The sequence below is a fragment of the Euleptes europaea genome, chromosome 11 (genome assembly GCF_029931775.1).
Source record: "Euleptes europaea isolate rEulEur1 chromosome 11, rEulEur1.hap1, whole genome shotgun sequence".
Classification (NCBI taxonomy): domain Eukaryota; kingdom Metazoa; phylum Chordata; class Lepidosauria; order Squamata; family Sphaerodactylidae; genus Euleptes; species Euleptes europaea.
The window spans coordinates 28981032-29008760 of record NC_079322.1 but is presented as its reverse complement, the minus strand read 5'-3'; the positions used below and the strand labels follow the sequence as shown (position 1 = coordinate 29008760).

General features: G+C 42.3%; 1 protein-coding gene across 1 annotated transcript; it reads left to right on the top strand.

The window, feature by feature from the left end:
* Positions 1-1910: 1910 nt before the first annotated feature.
* Positions 1911-25820, top strand: BFSP2 (beaded filament structural protein 2). Its single transcript, XM_056857998.1, has 7 exons — positions 1911-2465; positions 11335-11417; positions 12191-12347; positions 13292-13441; positions 21226-21357; positions 22803-23023; positions 25778-25820. The coding sequence occupies exons 1-7, from the start codon at positions 2010-2012 to the stop codon at positions 25779-25781; spliced, it is 1203 nt and encodes a 400-aa protein (XP_056713976.1). The 5' UTR covers positions 1911-2009; the 3' UTR covers positions 25782-25820.
* Positions 25821-27729: the final 1909 nt, after the last annotated feature.

Here is a 27729-nt window from a genome sequence, read left to right as displayed (position 1 = left end):
TTAGGAGATCATTTCAGTACAGTTGAAAGCGTTTTGGTCGTTCAGCCCATCTACGCAATTCTCTCAAAGATGCTCCTGTGGATCTTGCCAGGAATATAGCCTCAGCTCATAGGATCAAGGCCCAAGCATCATTACTTTTGGGGAGGGGCTGTGGCTCAGTGGCAGAGCAACTGTTTTGCATGCAGAAAGTCCTAGGTTCAGTCCCCAGCACCTCCAGTTAAAAGGACCAGGCAGGAGGTGATGTGAAAGGGCCTCTACCTGAGACCCTGGAGTGCTGCTGCCAGTCTGAAGAGACAATACTGACCCTGATGGACCAAGGGTCTGACTCAGTACAAGGCAGCTTCACGTGTGTGACTTTGGATCCAGTGTAAACTTACAGACCACACACAATCCCATCCCATGCATACAAAATTGTGAATCGTGGAAGAAAGCTGTCCATTTCAAGGGCAGGTTACCCCGCCACACATGCCGAACAGTGGCATGCCATACCATTTAGCTCAGCACACAAGGCTGGTTCTCGGCCTAGCCGATGGAGGTGAGACTGAGTCAGTGGCAGTGCTGATAGGAGCAGCAAGAGAGAAAGCAAATGCCCATTCTTATCTCCTAGATCCATGTAGCTGCCATTCAGGACCAAGGCGAGCCTCTGAAAGGGAGGTACCTCCACTGGGGCTCAGTTTGCTCCCATTTTGTATGAACCTCACCACGTACAATCCTTGCCTCTCGCCCCAATCCTTGTTTTTGGTTTTTGTTTTCCTCATGTGTAAAACATATTTTTTTGAACACGTGAGCCTACTCTTGTCTATTTTATTTCTCAGATATTTCTCCTTCGAGCTTCCTCCCTCCTTCTCAACTCACTGTATGCACGCATGCCTTTGCAGTTGTTTGTTTACAGTCCACTTTTCTCCCCAGTTAGGAGTCAAAGCAGCTTAGAACACTGTCCTTCCCTCTTCCACTTTCTCACAACAACAACCCTGTGAGGTAGGCCAGGCCGAGAGTTTGTAACAGGCCCAAATTCACCCAGCGAGCTTCCATGGTAGAAGAGGGGTTTCGAAGCTGGGTCTCCCAGGATCCCATCCAGAGCGCCATGCCATCTCTCATACACATACCAGCAAATTGAACGGTGGTTCAGTTTTTACTCTTGCCCTTCCAAGAATGCTTCAGGACACCAGGTCACGTGCACCATATTTACATGTTCATTTACCACCTTATTTTTTTTTAAAAGCACAGGAAATTTAAAAATTGCTAGAAAACTGCTTTCGGGAAGGAGAGGTGGTTTGCCGATTTCACAAGCATTAGACAATCAGCACTAACCACAGCTGGCTTCTGCTGCAGACTCGTTGAACCAGTTTTTCTTAAGCAAAACCCTGGAGAGAAAATGGTTGGTTAGTACTGAACACAAGAAAAAGTGTGTTTCTATCGTTCAAATAATGGTACATCTGTAGGCCCTCAAAGAAATAAATGCTAATTTCCGAGCAGCTCACAATACAGTATGCTTCCCGTTGTTATTCTTCCTTTCCAAACTGTGCATTAATGTGTCAGGAGCTTTTTGGCATTCAGGTTCACAGTGAGTGGTATAAGCAGTTTTACTCGGTTAAGTAAGCTGCTTCTGAGGGTAAGGTGTGTCTCAATTAACTGGGCTCTTGCTAGTACAAGTAAGCCCTTGCATGTGGAAGTTTAGAGAATACCAGCATTTAAATATGCAAGGAATTCTTTGTTTTTCCCTATTGTGGCTGCGCACTGCATTGACCTTTCCATGTGCTGCACTTGCAGCAGACAGATTTCTCATGAAATAGATTGCTGAGCCAGTGAAAAGCCCCACACAATCATCCCGACAAACACGCCAATGGTGGCCGGCCAAAGACAATGAGAAATGTCCCAGAAGCTCTTGGGACGGAGCGCAAATAACACCCCTCCCTTCCCCAATCCTGCTTGGCTCTGCAGATCTGAGCCAGCCGAGGGGCAGCGAGGGGAAAAGCCACACATTGAAAGCAGACGGTCTGAGCGGCAGCATGCCCTTACCAAGGCGCAGGGCTTCCTTTTTGGGACAACAGCCCTCTACTTCCACAGCAGAAAGCTCAGGGGCCACCAGCCATAGAGTTAGTATTGGTGGTGGGGGGAGCTTGTCGACACCCCCGGGGGTCTACGTGGGCATTGTGCCCACTGGAGGCGTGAGCAGCTTAGGCACCCGGGTGTCCCGGAGAGCTCTGGGCATAAGCAGCGTCTTCCTACAAGGCCTCCGTAGCTCCTGTACAACAGTGCCATTACCCCAAGGGCTGGAAAGGGGACGGGGCCTATCTCACGAAAGCCTGAATGGGTGCCTGGTAGATTACATTGATAAGGTGAAAGCTTTAGAGCAGGTGAACCAGGAACTTGAGGACCGCATCCGCCTTTACCTGAACAAGAAGTCTTCCAGTGCTAATAACTGGGGAGCCCTGAGAGAGAGCTGGGAAACCATCTACCACCAAGTGAGTATGACCTTTTTTTTGATGATGAAGACAAAAATGAATGAATTGTTAAACAAAGAGTTTTCCGATATGACAATTAAACACAGCCTGATGCTAATGTATGGCTACCCTGCATGGGGCATTTTAACATTTAATTTTCATTATAATTAGCATTATCATTCCACAGTGTGCGCAGTGGGAAAATTTGTATTACAGAAGAGATTTGCCTTAGGAGGTTTATGGGCAGGAGAGGGAAAAGTTCTCCCACGTCGGGCCCGATTATAATCAGTTATTTCTCCTTGGAGTAGTTGTTATGATTAAAAAGGTAAAGGTGGTCCCCTGTGCAAGTTCTGGGTCACTACTAACCCACGGGGTGACGTCACATTGCGACGTTAACTAGGCAGACTACGTTTACGGGGTGGTTTGCCATTGCCTTCCCCAGTCTTCACTTTACCCCCAGCAAGCTGGGTTCTCATTTTACCGACCTGGGAAGGCTGGAAGGCTGAGTCAACCTTGAGTCAGCTACCTGAATCCGACTTCCATTGGGATTGAACTCTGGTTGTGAGCAGAGCTTTGTCTGCAGTACTGCAGCTTACCACTCTGCGCCAAGGAGCTCGCTATGTTATGATTAGGAGCAAAATTATTCAGAGCAATGCTGCCAGTAATGGAGTGCGTTTATCCACTAGCATTATCTCATTACCAGTTTGATAGTGTTTATAACAAGCGGCGTGAGATTTGAGTCTTCTTTCTGTGAATCGCATTTTTAGAAAAGCCCTGTTTATTTTTCAAGAATAAGCTGCAACAAAGATATATTTCTCTGCACATAATTAAGTTTTAAAAAGCAAGGTAAATGTACATCATCAGCTTGCATTTCTACAGAAACAAAAGGGTTCTCGCCAAATGGCTGGGAACATTGTGGCCCATTTACAAATCTAAAACACATTGTGAAAACCCAGCACAATACTATATGCAACTTTTATCCATGCACAAGAGGTGAAATGACTGTAAAACTAAATGTTTATGATGCGATCCTGTGTACCACTAGGAAGGGTTGCTAATTCGTAGGATGAGGGCACTAATATCCCCACACTAATCCAGTTGTTGATGAGGTACTAGATGTATGAAACCTTACCTCACACTTCATTTAGATGTTTATATCCAGCTTTTCACCATAATGGGAACCCAAAGTGGCTTACAATTTTATTCTTCCCTCCTACACTTTATCTTCATAACAACAGCTTGTGGCTGGCCCAAGGTCACCCAGCAAGCTTCTATGACAGAATGGGGATTTGAACGCAGGTCTCTCAGATCTTAGTCCGACACTTTAACCACTACCCCCACTAGCTTTTTGCAGGTCTTCTGAGCCCGTTGCCATCACGGATGCTTATGTCACCACTATATCTAATTCTCAACATGGCCACAACTGCCGATTTTTGTAGAAAAATACAAAAACTTTTTTTTTAAGGATGAAATTTCCCCCAAAAAACAGAAGACCATTGTCTGTGCTTGCACAGGCAATGCTCCTATGCTGGCTATCAGGTTACCGTGGAGGAAGACGGGGGTTTATCAGTTGGCTCCAACTAGGGATGTGCACCACTTTTTCCTGGTATTTTTTTGGGTTTGGGTTTAATAGCAAGGTCAATTTTATGCAAGACATATTTCTTACATGATACCGGTAGTTATTTCTGTGAAGGCAGTCTTCTGAAACCTAGCTATGTATGATGAGATCATATTCACAGTTTACCTTGTGTGTATGCATGGGTGAAACGCTGGCTGGTGGCAGGTATACATGGAAAAATTTGTGCACACGTACTCATATAGTGTAGGAGTTCACATGATTTCCCACACAAAAGTCACATCTGTCTCAAATGTTTGGTTTTCGCGAACAAACTCCAATGCATGCAAAAGCCACAGCGTACATGCAGCTACCAATAAACTAAACCCAACATCACCTTTGGAAAACAGGGCTCAGTTCAGAAAGGCTATGGAACGTGTCCAAACTCCGTACTAGGCCCAAGAACAGAATGTCTCTTTTCATTAATGGACTAATCCAATTACTTAGTTCTCACTGTATTGTCTTCCTCTGTTGAATTATCTGGGATTACTTAAAGGAGGCAATTATACCAAGGTAAATCCCTGAGCACTCATGTAAGGTAGGCCTAGGTTATTCCAGATCAATTCGTGCAGAATAAAGAACACTCCATTTCTTGCAAGCACAATTCAAAATAACCACTCAATCTGTAGGGACATTTGCAAGATAATTTGATGTGGATTAATGGTTTCTTTAAAACATCCTAAATCATTGTAAATCCTGTTTACCTACAGAGCTCTAGGAGGCCTCACATGCTGATATTTCATATAATAGAGCCCCTACAAGTTGGCAGTTCCCCCCTCCCCAGTACTTTGGAGTTTACTGACCAATCCTGTGAACACTTCAATAGATTATATATTTGACTTCACACACTTTATATTATAATAAGAATAATGTAGAAAAGCAAACTACGTTTGAATGACCAGCCTTTTTATAGAGATCTGTGCCCTTTACTTTGATAATCATGTGAAAAACATCAACAAATACTGCTCTCTCCGATATGGTAATTCAGTCATAAGAGAAAGCTTCATTTGATTTCCTCCTCTTCTTCAGCTCCTAACAGCACTATCAGCAAAAAGATTACAAACCTTAAGATCTCCAGAGCAGCAGCTTGAAACCATGTGCCACTTTACTTCCTGGTCCTCAGATGCAGCAGAAGAGGTAGAATTCTGACGTGGTAAAATGGGTTGTACCACTTCACAATGTAAGGGGAGAGAGCTGTTATTTAATGAACCCCCGCCCATGAAAAATTTTTTCCTGCAAATACAATATTAGCACATCAGGGAGAAATATTCCAGCCCAGCCATTCACATGTTGTGCTAGTTTTCCACTTATAGTAAATTATTAATACTGAGGCAATTTGAACAATGTAATCTGTCATCTACAGACTGAAGTGGAGCAGTTAACCCTAGCGCTGCAGCGCTCTGCCATCTTAATGCCACCCCATTTTGCTGCATGGGTACCAGGCCTTAGAATCCAATTTTGTGCTGCTACAGAAAATATTGGTAAAAGTATTCTAAATTGGGGGCGGGCCATGTTAGGATTGACGACTCCAGGTTGGGAAATTCCTGGAGTTTTGGGGAAAGAATTTGGGTATGGGAGGGAGCTCAGTGGGGTATACCGGTAATTAGGCTTGCCAGATGCTCGCTTATGGTGGGCAAACTCCTGGCAATTTTGGCCGCTGCCTGCTGACACTCAGCTGGTTAGCAGGTGGAAATGGGGGGAGCGATTGTTGTCCCCATATGGTGACGTCACTTCTGGCACAACCCGGAAGTGCTGGCATTGTGCCGGGATGACGCTCTAGCACCGGCCCAAAAATTCAATGGCTTCTGTAGAGTTTTGGGGCATGTGCTAGAGTGTTGCCCTGGTGTGATGCTGGCACTTCCAGGTTGCGCTGGAAGCTCCCTCCCCAATGGTAAGTACCTGGCTCGCCTCATCTCACTCCAGTTGCTTGGCAACCCTAGAAGTAATGCCATAGAGTACATTTCTCCAGGGGAACGGATCTCTGTAGTCCTGAGACCAGTTGTAATTCTGGGAGCTCCACCTGGAGGTTGGCAACCCTAGGCCACGCCTCAATGGCGGAACATCTGCTTTATTTGCAGAAGGGTCACAGGTACAATCCCCAGCATCTCCATTTGAAAGGATCAGGAAGTAGGTGATGTGAAAGGCCTTCACTTCAGCCCCAGCAAGATGCTGCCAGACCGAGACAGTACCAGGCTTGCAAGATATCCCACTTCCTGCCCCGGCCTCTACTGTTGGAGCAGCAGGAGCAAAATGTGTGTGGGTGGGAATTGGCATCACGCCAACACCGTGACATCACTTCTGGTTCAAACCAGGAAGGGACTTCACTGCATTGGTGCAATGCTATAGGGTTCACCCGAAACTATTGTTTTGTCACAGAGTTTTGGGTGAATCTTCGAGCATTGCACAATGCCATAACATCATGTCTGGCCCTGAGCTGACCACTCAGACAATACAGACCACGCAAGTCTGACTTAGTATAAGGCAACTTCATGTGTTCGTTGAGCAAGCACTTGCACTGAGAAAATTTTATTCCAGTGTGTTACGTTTCACCTATCATTTCACTCCTGATATAGACACACAGCAGATGTACTTGTTCCTGGTGGAGGCATATACTCTCTCATCCTCAGATACAGATACCTTGGCCATCTTCTGGGCATGTAGTAGGGGTCACTGGGGGTGGGGGGAGGTAGCTGTGAATTTCCTGCATTGTGCAGGGGGTTGGACTAGATGACCCTGGTGATCCCTTCCAGCTCTATGATTCTATGATATAGCAGAATTGCCTGACTTCAAAGAAGGCTGCCTGTTACATCTCTGCATGAGTCACTGCTTTGAGCTTGCTTTATGAAGAGGAGTGCCTAAATCAGTAAATCATGCAGAACGAGAGGTGGGACTTCTTACACATGCTAGAAGCAAACCATTGGAGGTGTGTGTGATGTGTGTCTTCAAATCCATTTTGGGGGGAGGAGGAGTGTGCCTCAGCTATCTTGATGTAGGCATATGGAAAATGAAGATATAAAATCGGGGTGGAGGGGTGTATGCACACACACAAACTTTGATTTCTTTCAGCAATCCAATGTGTTTGGTACTTTTTCTTTTGCATTGCCTGTACTACATTTTCAATTGTACACAGCTGTTTTGTGGGCAAGTTCTGCATAGTGGTGTACTCCACTGTCAACGACTCAGAAACCCTCATTTCATTTTCCCTCCTCCCTTGAGTGAACCAAAAACTGCGAGATTATTTTCACACCTTTGTTATTCCCTCATTCTAAATGTTGCCCATTAAAATTCCTTTAACGTCTAACGTTAATTTTTGTGCCAAGTGCATATAAAAAGGCATGGCGTATAAAATGGTCTCCCCACCTTGTTGAGCCTTTTTGGAATATTGAGACTAGTTAGTGGGCACCGCCACAAAACGGCTGCCGTGGGTTGCTGGGGCTAATTACAACAATAATAGAGGTTCCAAGCTAAGTGACCTCCTAGGACGAGGACAGCTGCTTCCAAATGGGGACTCTCTGCAGACACTAAGATGATGCTTCCTGGGCTTTTCTGAAGCACCTTCTACTCTAGTAGGATTGTCTGTTTGCTTTGGAGAAGAGGTACTTTGGGGAAGAAGAAAGTGGGCACCAGGAAACACGTTGGAGGCCACGCCACAGTGTCAGAGATTATTGGTATACAGCATAACATTGACATTAAAATGGTGTGAAAGAAACACATTGAGAACACTAGAAGTGAACATGGGCCAAACAAAAGACTGTACATAGCAAAACATACATGTCTGCACGTGAGAGTTGACTTTTTTGTAGGAAATTTGACCTACACAAAGCAGCCCAAAGAGACCAGTTTTTAAAACCTGACAGTTAACAGGACTGTGCATGTGGCCTGGGAAAAACAACAATTGGGGGGGGGACCCTTTGTTTTCCTGAGGACTTTTTTCAATTTTTCCAAAGTAAAAAAATGGGAAATTGGGGAAACAATTAAAAAAAAAAAACCTCCTGAGAAATATGTTTCTTTGAAATGAGTGAAATGCTTTAAAATATTAAGTTTTACACATTCAAACTGTGTAGCAAGAAATTCTGAAGACTATTTTGTTTCCAGTTTTCAGATGGAAATTTTTGGAAAACAGTGAAAAAACTAATGTGAAACTTTATTTTTTTCTTTTGGAATAAGTGAAGTATCTTTAAAGTTGAGGTTTTATTCACACAAAATGTATAGTATGAAAAAAGTCTGGAGACTTTGTTTTCAATTTTTCCACTCAAAAAAAAATGGGACATTTTGGGAAGCTCTGGGGGGAAAAACTTCCATGAAACATTTCCTCCTCTTTAGAATGAGTGAAATGTGCTATGGCTCCAAAATTTCTAGAAATTGTACATCTCTAAACCAGACTGCTCCACACAGCTGGAAAAACAAATTAAAACATGGCACATATTTAAAAACCTGAGAACAAGGTGTAAGAAATAGGAACAGAAGCCCTTCTTCCAATTTAAGATCAAGAAAGCAGTGCTTGAGATGAGAAAATTCCTTAATATAAGTACTTAAGCCTTCAGTTTTTTAAAGTGGTTGCACTGATGAAGCAGATATTGAAAAGGGGTCATTATTTTTGCTTGCAGAAAAGTGAAAAAATATTCTCAGATGAATCATAAATTTAATACTCCCCCCCCCCAAAAAAAAAATCCTGATAGCATTTACTGCAAAGCCTTGTTGGGGAAAAGTCAAGATAAATAAAAATGTAACAATTATGACCACAATCCAACAAAAAATAAAATGTGCTTAGTTCTCAGTGACTATTAGAAAAACTGGATCAAATTGAGATGATTAGAGATGAAGTTCTAGGACTACTAGGCAAACTGAAAACCAATAAGCCTGCGGATTCAGATGGCATACACTCAAGGGTTCTTAAAGAACTCAAATGTGAAATCATTGATGTAATAACAAGTGTATATAACTTGTCGCTAATATCATCCTCAGTGCCAGATGACTGGAACATAGCAAATGTCAACCCATGTCAAATGGCCTCTATGCCCTGTTTGTTTGGTTCTCCGGGGCAAGTGGTTGGATGCCATGTGAAACAGGATGCTGGACTAGATGGGCCACTGGGCTGATCCAGCAGGCTTTTACGTTCTTATGACTTGTCCACCACCCTGCTTCTCTTCCAATCAATCCACCACATTTTATCCTGCCTTTCCTTAAAAGAACTCAGGGATTGGTTAGGCTGAGAGAGAGAGACCGGTGCAGCGTCGCCTTAAACAGAGTTACACCCTTCTAAGGGCCAAACAAGACGTGCTTCTTTGTTCCTTGCAGCCACATAGCGGTTGTGTAAAATGGATTTTAAAAAATAAAAAGAGAGCCCATTTGGGTTCTGAACACCACAGCAGGGGGACGAAAGGGCTCATGCCAACGCCACCCCCATGCCGAAAAAGCCCTGGTGGGGAGTTGTTTTTCCATACTTGCAGTTCTTTTTTTTAAAAGCCATTCCCCACAGCTGAGGGTGCATTTTCTTTCATGAGAACTGTTTAATAATGAGATTCTGAAATATACTTTCAGATCCAGACCCAAAGATTCAGAAACACTACATTAACAGCCCATTCCTGAAACCCGTAGCAGGCAGGGACAGCGTGGCTGTGGCACTGCCACGGCACCTCCACAGAGGTTTCACAGCCGCCATGGGGGGAAAAGGGGTTTTAAATTTAGAAAAACCGAAAATGGGGAGAAAGGCCCCATTGCAAATAGCAACCTGCGCCACCAAAAATGGAAAATGCCCGACTCAGTCACCAAAAATGGTGGCGCAGCAACACCGTTGTGTTGGGAGCGTTCCCAGCGCGAAAGGGGTTAGGAAGCTGCCTAACTGCAGCTCCGCCCCAAAATGCCTCCCGGGACGCCGGTGAGGGGACATGCACCGGGAGAACTCTGGTGGAAGGACACGCTGGCGGCTGAGGACCGTGCTGCCACCGTCGTCCATTGGGGCATAAGTGCCCCAATGACGGCATCCATGCCAGTTTGCGCGATGCAAGTGGCGCAGACGCCAGCGTAGAAGTCACGCCGGCTCCTAAGAGCATTCACCTCCCCCCTTCAGGAATGCGCTTTAAAAGGCTTTTAAAAAGAATTTCATTGTAAACACCATCATGTGTGAAATGTGGTGCAAGTGTAGCTTGTTCCTGAAGGTGAAGTTTTTGTTGTTTTGTGTCAGATGTGGTATTCATTTTGCCACAGGTGCACAGTTTGGGAACCCACTGATTTCATTACGGCTCCAAGAAAATACAAAAAAATTTCAACAGTACGAAAATCTACATGATCTTTCGGCTCCCACTGAAACTGGCATGCTATGCTCTAGACACCTGTTGATCAGAAATCCCAAAATGGATTTCTTGCTAATTAACTGTGGAGTTCTCAGACTTCAAAAGCCATCACCAGCAGAGTCTCCAGATGCTGCTGACAGTGATGGAGTGCAGACAAAATGTAGATCCACAATTCAGTGCCTCTCACATCTGGGACTATTTGTAGGACTATAAAATGGTACAGGAAATGACAATATCCTAGTCACCAGCATCTGGTCTTAAGCCGCATGGAGCTTCTGTATGCAGAAGTCCCAACTGTCATGATTAATAAACAACGATAGGCCTCCAGCAATTCACTAATCTTGTTTAAAGCTATTGTCACATCTTGGGGGAGTGAAATCCATAAGCTGATTACTTATAGTGTGAAAGTCCTTTATTTTGTCAATACCAAACTTACCACAAATCAACTTCATTGGATATTCTAGTATAACTGGGGTTTGTTTGTTTTTGCCATCTCAGTGCATTATATCCACATGCATACAATTCATACTATATAGGGCAGCAAGCATGCTTACAAGGACCGATGCTGATAGCCCAATGTATGGCTGAAATGCACGTGATATAGCATCTTTGCTGAAGCTAGGCTGGTCTGGCTCAAGTTGTTGCCGGAATAAGAGATTTTCTGGGAACCTGATGAATGTCCCTTGTGTTCCATGGTCAATAAATAAGACAGGGACTGCATGAAGGATACTTTCATCTTGTTCCCTATGGCAGCAGCTCCTCACATGATCATTTGTATGCTCACCATGCACATTCTATTGTTTTCTCCATGCTGCCTATGGGAAGCAATTTAAAATGTCCTCCATGCAGCCATTGGTTAATGTATGTAAACTGCCAAGGAATAACACCCAGCTGACCCAAGATGTTCAAATCCATTGCCCAGTCCAAGTCTAGAACGAGGTTGCATGATGTTCTTTATATTTGATTACTTGAACTGTTCTAGGTTGGGGATGCAGTCCTTGAAAATGCCCGACTCATGTTACAGACAGAAAATATTCAAGCCTGTGCTGAAGACATTAAAGACAGGTAACTCTTATCTCCATATGTGGTGGTATGGTAGCATTATAAAAGACTATTGGAATAACATACAGAAAGCGATATCACAGGGGGAAATCATCCTTTTGATACCATTGACTTGGGTTATAGAACAGTTACTCAAGAATTTATGGCATTTAGCGTGGCAGTTAGAAAAATAATTGGTAAAAACTGGAAGCAGCATATTCTATCAAGTCTAGAGATCTGGCTGCATAAAATATTGTTTACTGCGATTATAGAAAAAATATCAATGCTGAAACAAGATAATAAGAAATATGCACAGAGAGTTTTTGCTCACTGTCGGAAACTTGTTTTATTTACTTTTGGAATAAGAACTTGCCTATGGAAATGGTTAAGAAAGGAAATGTTGAACTTGATGTAAGCTTGGATTTGGAAAATGGGAAAACTGATAGAAGGAAGGACTGAATAAGAAAAAGGAACCATATGGACTCTTGTACTGGTATTGTTAGGTGGGTATGGTATAAGTATTGCTGGTTGTATCATATTTATTTTTATTAATTGGGAAATTAAAAAAATTGTTGTTAGCTTTAAAAAATGGGCAAGTTACTCCTAGTTTACGTCTATACTGACATGTCAGGGAACAGTGAGAGTCTACTGGGAATAGTAAAGGGGCCAGTGCTAGTGAGGGGGATTGGCTCACGGAACACACACCAGTGAGGTCAAGCTGTGACTTCAGTGGGTGATAAATGTATCTGCTCAAAGACTGAGCACTGTGTTGGATATATTGTCCATTTCCTTTGCAGGTATGAAAATGAACAACCATTTAGGAAGGCAATGGAAGATGAAATCAACTCCCTCTACAAAGTGATTGATGACGCTAATTTGACTAAAATGGACCTGGAGAATCAGATCGAAAACATGAAAGAAGAACTGACATTACTGTCAACGAATCATGAAGAGGTAAAGCCGAGCTGAGGAACAACCTGTAGCTAGACTCTCTTTTTAGGCACTCCACTGATTCAGCTTTCTGCATGAAAGCAAACTATTTCAAGAGGCTTTCTCCTTTTATTTTCCAGAATGTTGTGGTTAACATTTGTTATTTGGCATTTGATAAGTATAACTTACTGGGAAGATCTTGACGTAACAGTAGGTAGACATCAATAATAAAATGACTTTGGTTACTCCTTGCTTTCCTTTTTACCCACCTGTGCAATCAAATGCTAGTGTAGGGACTTCCAAGCATCTGAAAAATTCATTCGGTCAAAATTATGAAGTCTCTGCTTTTTTCTAAAGGCACTATAGCAAAGAGCCTTTACCAACCTTGCTTTACCCCAATCTTTTTTGGAAAGAACACAGTCGAAGAATGTTAGCATGTCATCTGGTAGGAAAGGTACATGCACTGTCCTGCCCTGCAAAGGCCCTACCCACAGTGGTGCCATTTTCCTGCTGTCAGCCTAGGGTTGCCAGGTCCCTCTTTGCCACCAGCAGGAGGTTTTTGGGGTGGAGCCTGAGGAGGTTAGGGAGGGGAGGGACTTCAATGCCATAGAGTCCAATTGCCAACGCGGCCATTTTCTCCTGGTGAACTGATCTCAATCGGCTGGAGATCAGTTGTAATAGTGGGCGATCTCCAGCTAGTACCTGAAGGTTGGCAACCCTATGTCAGCCCTTTGCTGGCCCCTTTTTTCCAGCATTTTTTCCCTGCTGCGCCACCAGAGGGTTTCATGAGTTGTTGTTTTTTTAATCCGTGATTGCTACAGCATTATAGCAGTACACTGATTAATTGGCACATTTAAAATTTTAATAGAACCGTTTCACTGCTATAATGCATGCACGGAAAAAAGGGGGCAGCAAGTCCCCACAGAATTTCATTGAATGCTGCACTTCTTGCCTGCATGGTTTTTCAGGATGTCAAGATGCTGTACAATCAGCTTGCTGTATCACCACTGGAAGAGCTTGATTCTGGCCTTGATAATGTATTGGAGAAAATTCGAATTCATTGGGAGAAAGATATTGAGCGGAACCGTGCTGAGACTGGAGCTTTGCTCCACAGCAAGGTAAGCATGAAACAAGATAAGAGCAACTGAAACTATGCAAAAGAAGAAATTTTGTTAGTCTTTAAGGTGCTACTGGACTCCTACTCTTTTCTACTGCTAGTGACAGACTAACACAGCTACCCGCTGTGATCTGTCCAAAAGAAGCTGTGACTGCCCATTCAGTGTACCACTTTTTTTTTTGTTCCCTTGTCCCACTAGTTTTTTCTGTATCCTTCTCCAATTAGGTCTGTGACACATGAACACATGAAGCTGCTTCTACTAAATCAGACCCTTGGTCCATCAATGTCAGTATTGTCTACTCAGATCGGCAACGGCTCTCTAGGGTCTCAGGCAAAGGTCTTTCACATCACCTACTGCCTGGTCCTTTTAAACTAGAGATGCTGGGAATTGAACCTGGGACCTTCTGCATGCCAAGCAGATGCTAATCCACTGGCCACAGTCCCTCCCTGCATTGTGTACTCCATTTTAAGACCCTCCAGACTCACAGCCCCATCCTAAAAGGGTGTCCGGAGGCGGTGCAGCAAGCCAAAAATACATTTTCCAAAGAAATACCAGGGAACTCTCCATAGAATTCCACAGGGCTACGTCTGCCTTTTTGCAGTTGTAATGGCCCCTGCAAAAAGGGCCGTTCCCGGGCTGAAAGGCTGTCAGCTGTGCCCTAGGAACGCCCCCATCGATGCCGGCATGAGGCCTTGCGCAGGAAAAACGCTGCTGGTGAGGCAGAGCCAGCACCTGAGCCTCGCGCTGCTGTGTGGCTCCCCTGCACCGGTGTAAGTGCCCCTGTGTCCATGCCCACTTAGCCGTCGCAAGTGGCACTTACGCCGGCATAGGGATCACGCCGCCTGCTCAGCAGCTTCGCCCCCCACCCTTCAGGATTGCTCACTAAGAGCTTCTCTACCATGCCCTGAAATATCTTCTCACTTCTCTTTTTGTGTTTTTTTTTTAATAAATTTTTATTGGTTTTTTATAATAAATCAGAAAAAAAAGGGAAAAAAAGAAAAAAATATATAAAATACATAAAAAAAGAAAAAGAAAATAATACATACAATTATAGAGCGTACAATTCCATTAATACATTGTTATTCATCTAAAGATATATATTATGCCCTAATTCAAACTCCCACCCCCCACCATAGTGCCCATCACCCATGGACTTCCGATGGAGTGTCTTGACAATAAAGAAAAATCACATTATTTTACATTAATTAAAATCACAATGTACTATAATTCGTTAACTATATTTTTAAATTCTGTTTTTGCCAATTTATCCCAATATGCAGCGGCCTTTGACCATGTAATTTTAAATTCATCCATGTCTTTACCATGTAAAGATACTGTAATTTTGGCCATCCGCATATACATCCATAATTTTTCTCTCCACTCTTTAACTGAAGGTTTATTTGTTTGCTTCCATTTTTAGCAATAGCAATCCTTGCTGCTGCAAAACTATATTGACATATGACTCTGTCACCTTTATCCAAATCTTTTTGTGGTATACCCAATAAACAAAAAGCGGGATCTCTCTTAATTTTAACTTTAATCAAGTTATTGGTCTCGTTTATAACAAATTGCCAAAATCTCCTAGTTTTTTCACAAAACCACCAGGTATGCATAAATGTACCTATCTCAGTGCCACATTTCCAACAAAGCGCTTTATCATCTTTCTTCATTTTGCTTAATAAGACCGGAGTTATGTACCATCTGTAAAACATTTTATATAAGTTTTCCCTTATTTCATTTGAAATAGTAAACCTAAATTCATTTTTCCATAACTTTTCCCAAATTTCCAAATCAATATTATAACCTAAATCTCTCATCCATTTCAACATAACCGGTTTGATCCTTTCCTGTTCTAAATTCAATTCTATAAGTATTTTATAAATCCTTCCGATCAAACCTTTATTACCCTTTAAAAGTATTGTCTCAAAGTTAGATTTGGTACAATTGAAACCCAACCTATTGTCTTTAATAAAAACATCTTTTAACTTGTAGTACATAAACCAGTCTTTTATTTGAAGTTGTTCACGTGTTTTCAATATCCATTCCCCATCTCTATAATCTAACATTTCTCTATAATTTTCGCAATCCAAATTTAAATGTGCACCTCTTCTCATGAATGCTTCTATTGGATTTAACCACCCGGGAGTTTTACTTTCTAAAACATCTTTATACTTATTCCATATTTGTAATAAATTTTTCCTAATTATATGTAAGTTAAATTCTTTGTTCACTTTCTGTTTCTCATACCATAAATAAGCATGCCACCCAAATCGAAGCTTATAGCCTTCTAATTCTAGTAACTTTGGATTCTCCAATAGAATCCAATCCTTAATCCAGGTGAAACATGCCGCTTGATAGTACATTTTTAAGTCCGGTAATCCCAGTCCTCCCGTTTCCTTTAATTCTATTAGATTATTATATGCTATCCTATGTCTTTCTTTACCCCAAAGAAATCCCATACCGTATATACCCGTGTATAAGCCGACCCGCGTATAAGCCGAGGTGCCGGGAGAAGGCGGCGGGGGCGGCCGAGCGCCCTCCCCGGGGCCGCAGGGAGGCTCTGGAAGCCTCTCCCGTCCGGGAGAAGGCGGCGGGGGCGGCCGAGCGCCCTCCGCGGCCGCAGGGAGGCTCTAGAGGCCTCTCCCGTCCGGGAGAAGGCGGCGGGGGCGGCCGAGCGCCCGCCCCGCGGCCGCAGGGAGTCTCTAGAGGCCTCTCCCGGCCGGGAGAAGGCGGCGGGGGCGGCCGAGCGCCCTCCCCGCGGCCGCAGGGAGGCTCTAGAGGCCTCTCCCGGCCGGGAGAAGGCGGCGGGGGCGGCCGAGCGCCCTCCCCGGGGCCGCAGGGAGGCTCTGGAGGCCTCTCCCGGCCGGGAGAAGGCGGCGGGGGCGGCCGAGCGCCCTCCCCGCGGCCGCAGGGAGGCTCTGGAAGCCTCTCCCGGCAGAGAAAAGATGGCGGCAGTAAGTTCCACCCTCCCTCCTCCCTCCCCCCTCTACCGTATTGACCCGCGTATAAGCCGAGGCCGGCTTTTTCAGCCCTTTTTTTGGGCTGAAAAACTCGGCTTATACGCGAGTATATACGGTAATATCTTTTTTCCAGTTTTCAAATATCTGTGCACCTGTCACTATTGGTAAATTTTGAAACAAAAAAAGCATTTTGGGTAAAACCATCATTTTAATTACTGATATTCTTCCCCAAAGTGATAGGGGTAGTTTTCCCCAACTTATCAAATCTTTTTTAATTTGTTGCCATTGAATTGCATAATTATCCTGAAATAAATTAAGATTATTATTCGATATCCATATGCCCAAATATTTGACTTTGTTTTCAATACTGAGTCCCGTCTTTTTAAGTAATATTTGTTGCTGTGCAAGAGTCATATTTTTAACCAATATTTTAGTTTTTGCTTTATTAATTTTAAAACCTGAAAGCTTTCCATAAACCTCCAAAATTTTATTAAATCTATCAAATTGTTCAGTCGGATCAGTCAAAAAACATACTAAATCATCAGCATATGCCTTAAGTTTATAATGATTTCTCCCAATTCGTAGCCCTACTACATCATTAGACTTTCTAAGATTATTCAGTAAAATCTCTAAAACTAAAATAAAAAGTAAAGGGGAAAGAGGACAGCCCTGTCTCGTTCCCCTTTGAATTTCAATCTTTGGTGATAATAGTCCATTTACAATCAAGTTAGCTGTTTGATGTGTATATATGGCTTTTATAGCAGTTTTAAAACTTTCGCCAAAATCCATGAAATCCAATATCTTAATCATAAACTGCCAATTAACATTATCGAAAGCTTTTTCAGCATCCAAAAATATTAAAGCTATTGGTGTTGTGTCTTGCTCCGCATATTCTAAAAGATCTATTACCACCCTTACGTTCTGACTAATTAACCTTCCTGGTAGAAATCCAGCCTGATCATCATGTATTAATTGATTCAATACTCTTTTCAATCTATTAGCTAAAATTGCTATATATAGTTTATAATCAATGTTTAATAGTGAAATTGGTCTGTAATTTTTAACTTCCAATAAATCAGAGTTAACCTTTGGTATCAATGCTATGTTTGCTTGGTTCCATGTCTGGGGAATAATACCTTTTTTCAGCCCAAGATTCATCACTTCCAATAAATAGGGACTTAGTTGTTCTTTAAATATTTTATAATAATATGCTGTAAAACCATCTGGTCCGGGAGATTTATTCAGTTTACTTTTTTTAATTGCTTGTTCCAATTCATCCTTAGATATTGGGGAATCTAACAATTCTTTATGGTCCTGTGTTATTTTTCCCCAGTCCCATTTGGTAAGATAAGCTTCCATCTCCGCCTCGGAGACTAAATTTTTTTTATATAAATCTGTATAAAATTTTACAAATGTATCAACTATATCCTCTTTAACTCTTGTTATCTTGCCGTTCCTTCTAATTTGGATTATTGGTACTTTTTTTTCTTTTTGTTTAAGTTGCCAAGCTAACATTTTACCCGGTTTATTAGCATGTTCAAAAAATCTTTGTTTGTTATACAAAACTTTTCTTTCTATCTCTTCGGCAATTAAAAATTCATATTGGTGTTGCCAATTTCTAATCTTATTCTGTTCTTGTTTGGCTCCTTTATCTTGCAATCTACCTAAATATCGTTCCGCTTGTTTTATTTCCTCTAATATACATTTTTTCCTTTTCTCCCTTTCCCTATAATATCTAGTATTTTGTTGAATTAAAATTCCCCTAATTACTGCCTTGCCAGCATCCCAAACTATGTCTTTAGTGGTACCTTTATCTATATTTTCTTTAAAATAGTTACTTATTTCCACCTTCAATTTATCAACTATTTTATTATTTTTTAAAAGAAAATCGTTAATTCTCCAGGGCTTATAACCTCTATTTCCCATTTTAATTTTAACTAAAACCGCATTATGGTCTGACAACACCCTGGGCAAAATCTCTGAGTTTTCTGATTTCTCTACCAGACCCTTTGAGATCCATATCATATCTATCCTGGAATATGTAAGATGTCTCTGTGAAAAAAAGTATATCCCTTTTTATTACCATGCATCAACCTCCAGACATCAAACATATCCCACTGATCTACAAGAATATCAAAAATCTCTGGTAATTTTCCTTCATTAGTTGCTTTTTTCTTTTCCCCAGATCTATCAATCTTAGGTACCTTGACACCATTAAAATCCCCCATCCATATCATTTTTTCAGTAGCATATTCAGCTAATAATACTGTTAATTTTTCATAAAATAACTTTTGATTTATATTAGATGCATATATTCCCACAAGCAATATCTTTTGAAAATCACATAATACTTCCAACATCAAAACCCTTCCCTCCGTGTCTTGGTAAATAACTTTTGGTTGGAGTGAAGCAGGTATATACATGGCTATACCATTGGTTTTCTTGCTATCATTACATGCTGTGAATAGGGTACCCAACCTTGTCTGTTCCAACCTATATGCATCTCTTGGGAGTATATGCGTTTCCTGTAAACAAATAATACTAGTGTTAGTTTTCCGTAAATGATGAAATATTTTCCTCCTCTTATTGGGAGAATTCAATCCATTCACATTCCAAGATAGAACCTGTAACATATCAAATTTCAGTTAGAACCCATATTTCCATAATCAATTTTAACATGCTTACCACCTACTACTGCCACCCCCCACCCCCCTTCTTCTGTTCATTCTTCTGTATCATCATTTGGAGAGTCCTCTGATGGAACTGTTGGTATATCTCCACCTCCAGAAGCTTCAGATGCCTTTTCTTCTTCTGTGGATTCTCTGGTTGGAACTTGTTTAGCTGCTTTAGAAGGTTTAACCAGTTCAGTGTCATATCTTCTTAAAAACTGGTCTGCCTTATCCACTTCAGTGAACTTAAACCTTTTAGCCTTAAAAGTAAAAGAAAGACCCTGTGGGAATTCCCATCGAAATTGTATTCCACTGAGCCTTAGACATTGAGCAATCTCCATGAAATCCTTCCTTTTCCTCAGCAGTCTTGCAGGTATTTCTTTCATCAATCTCAGAGACTCATCCCCAATCTTCAATGGTGTCTTATAGTGAGTGTTAAGTATTAAGTCTCTGTGACTTCTAGAAAACAGTTGAAGCAGGCAATCCCTAGGTACTTTATTCTTTGTCGCATATGCTGAATTTATTCTGTAAGCTGTCACTATCATCCCTGCGATAACCTCTTCAGATTCTTGTAGGAAGTCAGCCAAAAGGACTGTCAGATATCCACGTAAGTCCCGTTCCTCAATTTTCTCTCTCAAGCCACGTATACGTAAAGAGGATTCTTTTATCTTAAGCTCCATCATCGCCATTTGGTCATTTTGCATCTCTTGTCTGTCAACTGCAGATGTTATCGAAATCTCCAAGGTATCCACCTTCTTCTTGATTTCTTTGGTCTCCTGTGAATTTTTTTTAAGCTTGGTTTCAACCTTATCTTGTCTGACAGCCAAGGATGAGATTGTATCCTGAAGAGCAGCTATTGCAGCTGAGTTCTGGGCTATGGTTACTGTATTCTGGGATAATTCCTGCTTCATTTCTGTGACATCCTGATGAGTTTTAGTTAACAGTTCAAACACAGAGTTCAGAGTCACTTCAGGTTTTGCTTCAGGTTTAGTTTTTAAAGGCATCTTGGTTGTAATAGATGTGGATGCTATTGGAGAAGTTGTCAGCTTAGGTGTCTGAGTTATTTGAGTTACAGAAGACCGTCTAATAGGAGGCTGTACCACCAACTTTGTATCCTTTAGAATGTCCTTAATATGCTTCTCAGCCATTGATAAACTGGAAGAAAACAGCTGGCATTTGTAATCCAAGGAGGAGTGGGGGGGGGGGCAAAGGTTTCATTTTAGATCATTATAAAGTTTATTCAGATGGAGAAAAACAGTTTGGAGAAACAATCACTATGACCACTAAAATGTTCTATGCCATGTCACTTGATTATTCTCCAACCTCTTTCTTTTAAATCAGAAATCTTCCTTGGCAGAATACTTTTCTTTTCAGAGTGCGTCACCAAGCTGGCAAAAAGCCAAAAAACACAGTAACAGAGCGTAACTGAATTATAGATGATTCAGAATTGTCTCTTGTAAAATGAAATAGTGCTACACACCCCAAGTTAGTGATTATAAAAATAGAAACTTATTTGTAGTCCAAAATTGAAAGAAAAAATCGGGTCCCACCTCGCTCTTTCCTGCCGTCCCTTTAAGATGGCGCCGGCTCTTCGCTGGAGTCCGCCAGAGCAACCGCCGCCGATTTCTCGGTGGCTATCACTCCGATGGCGGTTCCAGCACCGGCACCCGACTCTGCATCCCCTCTTGCGCCGAGGGGTGCCGCTTGCCGATTTCTTACGGGGCTGTTTACATGCCCTGCGGCAGCGAACAGTGGGAGCGCGGCTTCGCGCTTGCAGCGGGGGGGTCGCCCGACCCGGAAGTCTCTTTTTGTGTTTGTTTTTATACTGTTTTTTTTTTAATGCTGATTGAACTCCATTCTGTGGTATTTTGGTTGATCCTATTAAAAAGGTGTTACATAACTTTTTGCTTCTAGAATTGGTTTTTTGTTTTTGTTTTTTTTGTTTGTTTTTTTGTAACATTACCTCACGGGGTAACTTTTTGTACCATTTTCTGCAAGTACCATTTCCATTCCAGGATCAAATTTCTTTACATTAACAGTGAGAAATTTGAGAGCGTAAAATCCGCTAAGACTTCAACTTTCCACTCGTCTGTTGTACAACCAAATGGCAAATGAAAACCAGTGTTTTTTGTGTGACACTATTATATGTTGACAGCAACCCACAGAAGCAGCACCAACTGTGCGAACCCAAGAAGAGGATCTGATTGAGTCCCTGCGGGCAGAGTTTCATGAAACAGCTTGCAAAATACAAAGCCTGCAAGCTGAGACCGAATCCCTGAGAACGCTGGTAAGTAATGAGAACCGGTATTTACTGACTGGTGTAAAGTCATCATTTTCAAGATGGATTGCTTGGTCAAACTCTTACCAGGATGTACATGCCTGTGAGACTCAGTGTTGGGAAAGTAAAAGGTTAGATGTGTCTGTTTTAATGCTGGATGCACAGACTAATCAAACTTTTCAGCACTGAAGATAGTATTTGTAAAGGCACACACCCAGGAAAAATAAAGCTCTTTTTGAGTCCTATTGATTTCAGTGAGAGCAAGGGCTTAGACTTCTTCCACTGAAATGAATGAGATGCCCTTTAAATTCCTTCCAATGCTCAGGCACGGACACAAGGATCTGCACACATGCTTCTCACAGCATTCAGTACCACTTATGAAACTCCCTGAAGTTCCCAGGGGAAATGTGTCAACCAGCATGATGAGTTGGTGTAAGATCGCATAATTTTGCAGCTCTAGCTAGGAAGCAAAATACTGACTTATGGCAGGGGTCTCCAGCAGGTAGTTCAGTGGCGGGTTGAAAAGTAGCTTGAGCAGCCCCTAGGAGATCCAGGAAAAGATCAAGAGAGAATGCTCTCGCAAGACTCAAAGACTGGGGAAGGCACAGTCATTTGACCTGCTGCCTCTGTCTGTGCAAATGGAATTGGAACCAGTCCTGCCTTTTGCTGGGGGTAGGTAGGAAGAAGCAAACTTAATATATTTAAATGATTCCGTAGCTCCGGATACTTATATTTACTAGAAGTAGCTCTCCTTTAAAAAAATATCGGTGACCTGGTTTATGTCTACAACCCCTTTTCGGTCTACGATAATGGATGCACAAGGTTCAGAAGCTTGGTGGGGTACAAAGTTTGCAAGTTCAGAATGCCTTTCAGGGCATTCGTCACCAGATAATGGAATGATTTGACCCAAGAAAAAGCAGGACAATGCAGAAGCGGTACATGAACAGAAACCACCTTCCCTCATTGCAGAAAACTCTGTGAGTGTGATGGCAGCAATAGTCAGATGCTTCTGCTCGGCATATAGTCAGGAGATCACGTGGTACGGTCTTCTCATGCTGCTGTAGTGCCTGTAATATGTGCCAGGCGGACCCCTTGCTTGGGATAAAAACCTTATTTCATGCAGAATATAGCAGAAGCTCAAAAAAAGTGCACATGTAGTATAGTTTATTCTTATTCAGGAATATCAGAGCCAATTATAACAAGGTCTTTTAATATAGACATTTTTAATAACCTAATTGTTGTGGTTGAGAGTGGCGGTTCTATGGCACATTTTGGAAGGTCTGACATCCTGTTTGTGTGGTGTATTGTTTTGTATCGTAGGTTTTAGTGTGTGTTTTGTATGTGTTGTCTTCAATTAAATAAAACTTTTTTTAAGTGCACATGTCCAACAACACTTGTGCAAAAACAGCCAGCAGTGAGCCGGTTCAGAGCGTGTCATTTTCTTATCATTGCAGAAGAGAGGCCTGGAAAACTCCCTTTATGACACGAAGCACTGGCATGACATAGAGCTTCAGAATTTAGGCTCTGTCATTACCAAGCTGGAGGCAGAAGTAGGAGAAATCCGGGCAGAAACCGAGCAGCAGCAGAGGGACCGCGAAACTCTGCTGTCCCTCAAGACGCAGCTGGAGAAAGACATTGCTGCATATCACTGCCTTCTAGACAAAGAAGAACACAGGTATTACTTGGATGCATGGTGGACTGGGTCCTGAATCTGCAGAACATCCTCTCTGTGCTGCATGGAGGGTGGGAAGGGAATCAGTCTGATAGACTTCTGCTTGAGTGGAGGCAATGCAAAAATCAAGTTGGATCTGGCAAACCTTAGCATTGCTAAAAGTATTCTGATGTTAGAAAGACCTGACAAGATTTCATCAAGTGTTCCAGTCTGTGTTGGATCTGATCACTCCATTATAACTCTGGAAGTTTGTAAAGATACACACACACGCACACACAAAACCTAGCTAATTGAATTCACTGTACACTCCACATGTCACTCCACAAGTCACTATAACCCAATGTAAACAAATCATCTTTATCTGTCAACACCAGATACCCCCCCTCCCCGGAACAAAATAGGTCAGTCAACAATTCATCTCTCTGTGGTGTCTCATTGAGGCTCTTTTTCATTTTGAGACAGTGATTTAAATGAAAGCGGGTTAGGCTAGCCGGGATAAAAGTCCCGTGTCCAAACCTCCAGAAAATGTAGCTAAAATATCAGGTAGAGAGACATCATGCCTCTTTTTAACCAAAGGTTTTGTGTACACTGTTGCAAAACAACCAGTTAGTTGCAAAAGCCCTGGCGCCCCAGGGGAGGGGTAGGTGGACACTGCAGAGGAACCTGACATGTGGAAGCCCCATTGGTGTTGTGCTTTATCTGCAGTCACGCCAGCAACAGGGAAACCACAAAACCCCATTTCCATGTAGAAGCCAACTAAGTTGGAGGAACTGTAAATTCACCTGATACATAAACTGGCACCTCTCAGACTTTTTAGCTGGACATAAGAACATAAGAAAGGCCATGCTGGATCAGATGAAGGCCCATCAGGTCCAGCAGTCTGTTCGCACAGTGACCAACCAGGTGCCTCTAGGAAGCCCCCAAACAAGACGACTGCAGCAGCACCATCCTGCCTGTGTTCCATAGCACCTAATATAATAGGCATGCTTCTCTGATACAAGAAAGAATAGGTATGTATCATTTTGACTGGTAGCCATGAATAGCCCTCTCCTCCACGAACACATCCACTCCCTTCTTAAAGCCTTCCAAGTTGGCACCATTACCACATCCTTGGACACGGAATTCCACAATTTAACTATGCGTTGTGTGAAGAAATACTTCCTTTTATCTGTTTTGAATCTCTCACCCTCCAGCCTCAGCAGATGACCCCTCTGTAAAAGCTAACTGTAAAAAGGTTGAAATATGCGTCAACAAGAGCTAGTATTATATAGCAGCCATTAGTGATGGGCTATGACCAGGAAGATCTGGATTCAAATTACCACTCAGGAAGTTCACCATGTCACCTTGGGCCAGCCACACTCTCGCCCCAACCTACCTCATAAGATTGTTGTGGTGATAAAATAGAGGAGGGAGGAAAAGCATTGTCCCCGCCCTGTAGCACAGCACATAACATTTATTAAGACACGCACAATGGTATGTATCATTTCATAGTTACATGATTTAGCATCTTCCATTTTTAAAAAAAGGAATCCAAATTTCAGTTCAGCAGAAGGCAGTTATATTGTGACCTAGGATTCCATAAGAACTGAAGCCATGACTGAAAACATCACTTCACACTTAATACATTCTGTGCAGCTGAAGTTTTTGACCAAGATTGTCAGCATACTGAATGGAGCTAAATGCCGAAGCCACCATATGAGGATTTGGCTACAAGCTGGCTGCTCAATCAAAATGCACATATCTTGTTGTATAACTGTTTTGAAAACAAAACCCAGAAGAGCAAGACTTCCCCTACTGAAAAACAGAATGTTTTCCATGAAAGGCAAATACAAAAAGAAAAAAAATTGTGTATACTTGTGGTTGATAGTAAATGGACATTTTTTTTCTGTTAACACTTCACTAAAAGCTGTCATCTTCACTGGAAAATCTGATTTCCAAAAAATGTGCATTTCCTTTATGACAACTGAGTATGAATATTCCCTATCATCTTTAACCTCTTGACTGAATATGACCTATATTTTCTTGTTCAGAAAAAGCATATTCTCTCCTTGCCCCCCCTTCCACTGGAACCATTGGTTTGAGAAAAATGTACCGCTCAACTAGGCTTGGTTACAATGGCTAGATCCCAACCCAGCCCAGGTCTCTTGGCTGAAATGTCCAAAATGCTTTTAGTGTAAAAGGTGAGGCAGATCCATTTATAGCACAATCCCAAGGCCAGCATCAGCCATAGCAGCAGGATGCTTGTGAAATGCTGGTGCTGCCAGTTGGTATCCTAGGGAGTACCAGGATATCAGCAAGGGACTCAACCTGCCCACAGCCAGCTGCCAGAATATGATGTGGTTACATTGATTTAACTCTGAAATGCGTAGCCAACTCCCTCAGCACTTTCACCTCCAGGCCTCAGGATGGAGCTGTTGCTAATTTTAATGTAACTGATACTGAATGCAAAAAATGGGTTGGAATGAAACTAGCTATTCACCTGGTAAAAAAAGGAAGAAGCCATTCTCTTAAGACTGACACTACTCCAGAAGGTTATGCTGAGAATCATAGCACCTGCATGTACAAAAACCATGTGGGGTGGGAGCTATAGGACGGAGGGGAACTGGATGAGTTTGAGTGGGAAAGCGGGCTGGACCCAACCGACTGTGAGTTCATTCTGCTGTTTATACTGCCATAATTGCACCAAAGCCCACTGCACCATTAAGCTTGCTTTTTCTTGTGGAAATACTGATTCTGTACTTTTTGTTTAACTTTCAGCTGATTTTCACATTCATTGTCTCCAGAAGACAATACTGTCATTTGGGGGAAAAAGATATCACTGGCAAAAGTGGAAACTCTGACAGCCAATGCACTTCGCTTCAGTTTGATTCAACAACCTACGTAGGCCTTAGCTTGACCTATTTCACTAGGAGTCCCCATATGTGATTGCTTTGCTTACAGAGCTCAGTACATCTATCATAATTATAGAATAAAATATCAATTTCAATTAGCAGACTCCTTTTTTAAAAAAGAAAAAGAAATGCCACTAAGAACAGGCCAAATATTGCAATCTCACGCATACTTTTTTGACCTCAGAGTTGTGTCCACTTAAACACATGTAAGTATTGGGCTGCAAGGATGCTATCATCCAAGATATTCAGTGCTTCTAGTAGTTCCAAATAAACTATGAGAAACTATGAGAGCCAGCATGGGGTAGTGGTTAAGAACAGTGGTTTGGAGCAGTGGACTCTAATCTGGAGAACCGGGTTTGATTCCCCAGTTTGCAGACCCCTGTTCTAGAACATCGAAAACAACCTCACACTTCTCATGCTACCTCAGTAAACTACTGTTCAACTACAGTGCAAGGTTTTTTTTGTACTTTCAGTGGAAATATTGAATCCAACAAGTTTTGATTAGGACCCTTCAGCCTGGAAAATAATGTGGATAGTATTCACTGTGTGTAGTGACACAAGTATAGGTGGAAGGCAATGCACCTTCTGGCCTGACTGTATGTTCTGTGCCAAATGCTCTTCAGTTTGGATCTTTATACAACTCTTCTTGGTGTTTGGATCTGTTCTAATTGCCCTGTAATCTGGGTGGATTTGATTTAAATCAAATCAATTTAAATCACGAGTCAGTAAGACTAAATCTAAATCGTGGTTTTCTACATGGGCAGCCCATTCCTGAAGGGGGCCCCCGAAGCTCCTTAGGTGCTGGTGTGACCCTGCACCAGCATGGGGGAGGTGTTTCCGGGAGTGGAGCTGCCTTTAGGCAGCATTGTTGTGCCTAGAAAACATTACCCCAGGTAGATCTGATCAAGGATAACGCACTGGAGATCAGGAATTACTTTTTACAGCTTATACTATTTAATGGTACCAGTTTAACAGTACAAGCTGGGATCAAATTTCTCCAGCCGAGACCAAAAGAATTACACTGCAGAAAGAATCACACTGTCATTCCGCATTGATCAACCTTTATACACTTCTCAACAATTGCCTTCAATAAGGATACATTTCTACTTTTCCCATGGTGTCATTCTTGGCTACTGAAATTAACTCAGCAACTTTGGCAGCAAGCGATTCTCTAGTTGTGCATGCGTTAGGTCCGAACAGAGAGTCCCCTTGCAGGGAACATCGAAGTTCCTTTAACCAGATATCAAACTAGCGAAGCAGAGGAAGCCGGCTGTGTTCGGGATGTTGCAGATTGAGGAATGTTAGTATATGTGGGTGCTTTATGCAGACTAAGTGAATAGAAAACAAGATGAAAAGAGAGGAAGGGGAGCGGTTCTTGACACCCATTTATCTACACGGGTGTCATGTCAAAAAGGAGGATTCCTGCACCTGTTTATGTACACGGGGCAGTTTATAGTGCCACAGGCAAAAGACCTTTATTGGGGGCACTTCAGCATCCATAGCCTTTTCGCCCCAGGAATGCCCCCTTGAGCAGCAGCAGGGCTGCGCCATCTTTTGGTGGTGCACTGTCCCTTTGTGCCATGGCGCATTTCCCCTTTTTTCTTTAGTTTATTTTTTAAAATGCTTTTTTTTGTCTCCGCGGCAGCCGGGAAGCCTCTGAGGAGGTGGTGCGGCTCTGCTGCTCCCATGTATCTACCTTCCCCTTTAAGACTGTGATGAAAGACTCATTCTTGCTGGCATAATCTTAATATTTACAACCAGATGAGAGTTCCATTTTTAGAATAATAATTTTAGATTAGTTTTAGTTATATAAAAAAA

Coding starts and splice junctions, on each gene's coding strand:
- BFSP2 (XM_056857998.1), top strand. CDS start 2,010: ATGCCCTTACCAAGGCGCAGGGCTTCCTTTTTGGGACAACAGCCCTCT. Junction 12,348..13,291: donor TGTCAACGAATCATGAAGAG/GTAAAGCCGAGC, acceptor ATGGTTTTTCAG/GATGTCAAGATGCTGTACAA. Junction 13,442..21,225: donor GAGCTTTGCTCCACAGCAAG/GTAAGCATGAAA, acceptor ATATGTTGACAG/CAACCCACAGAAGCAGCACC.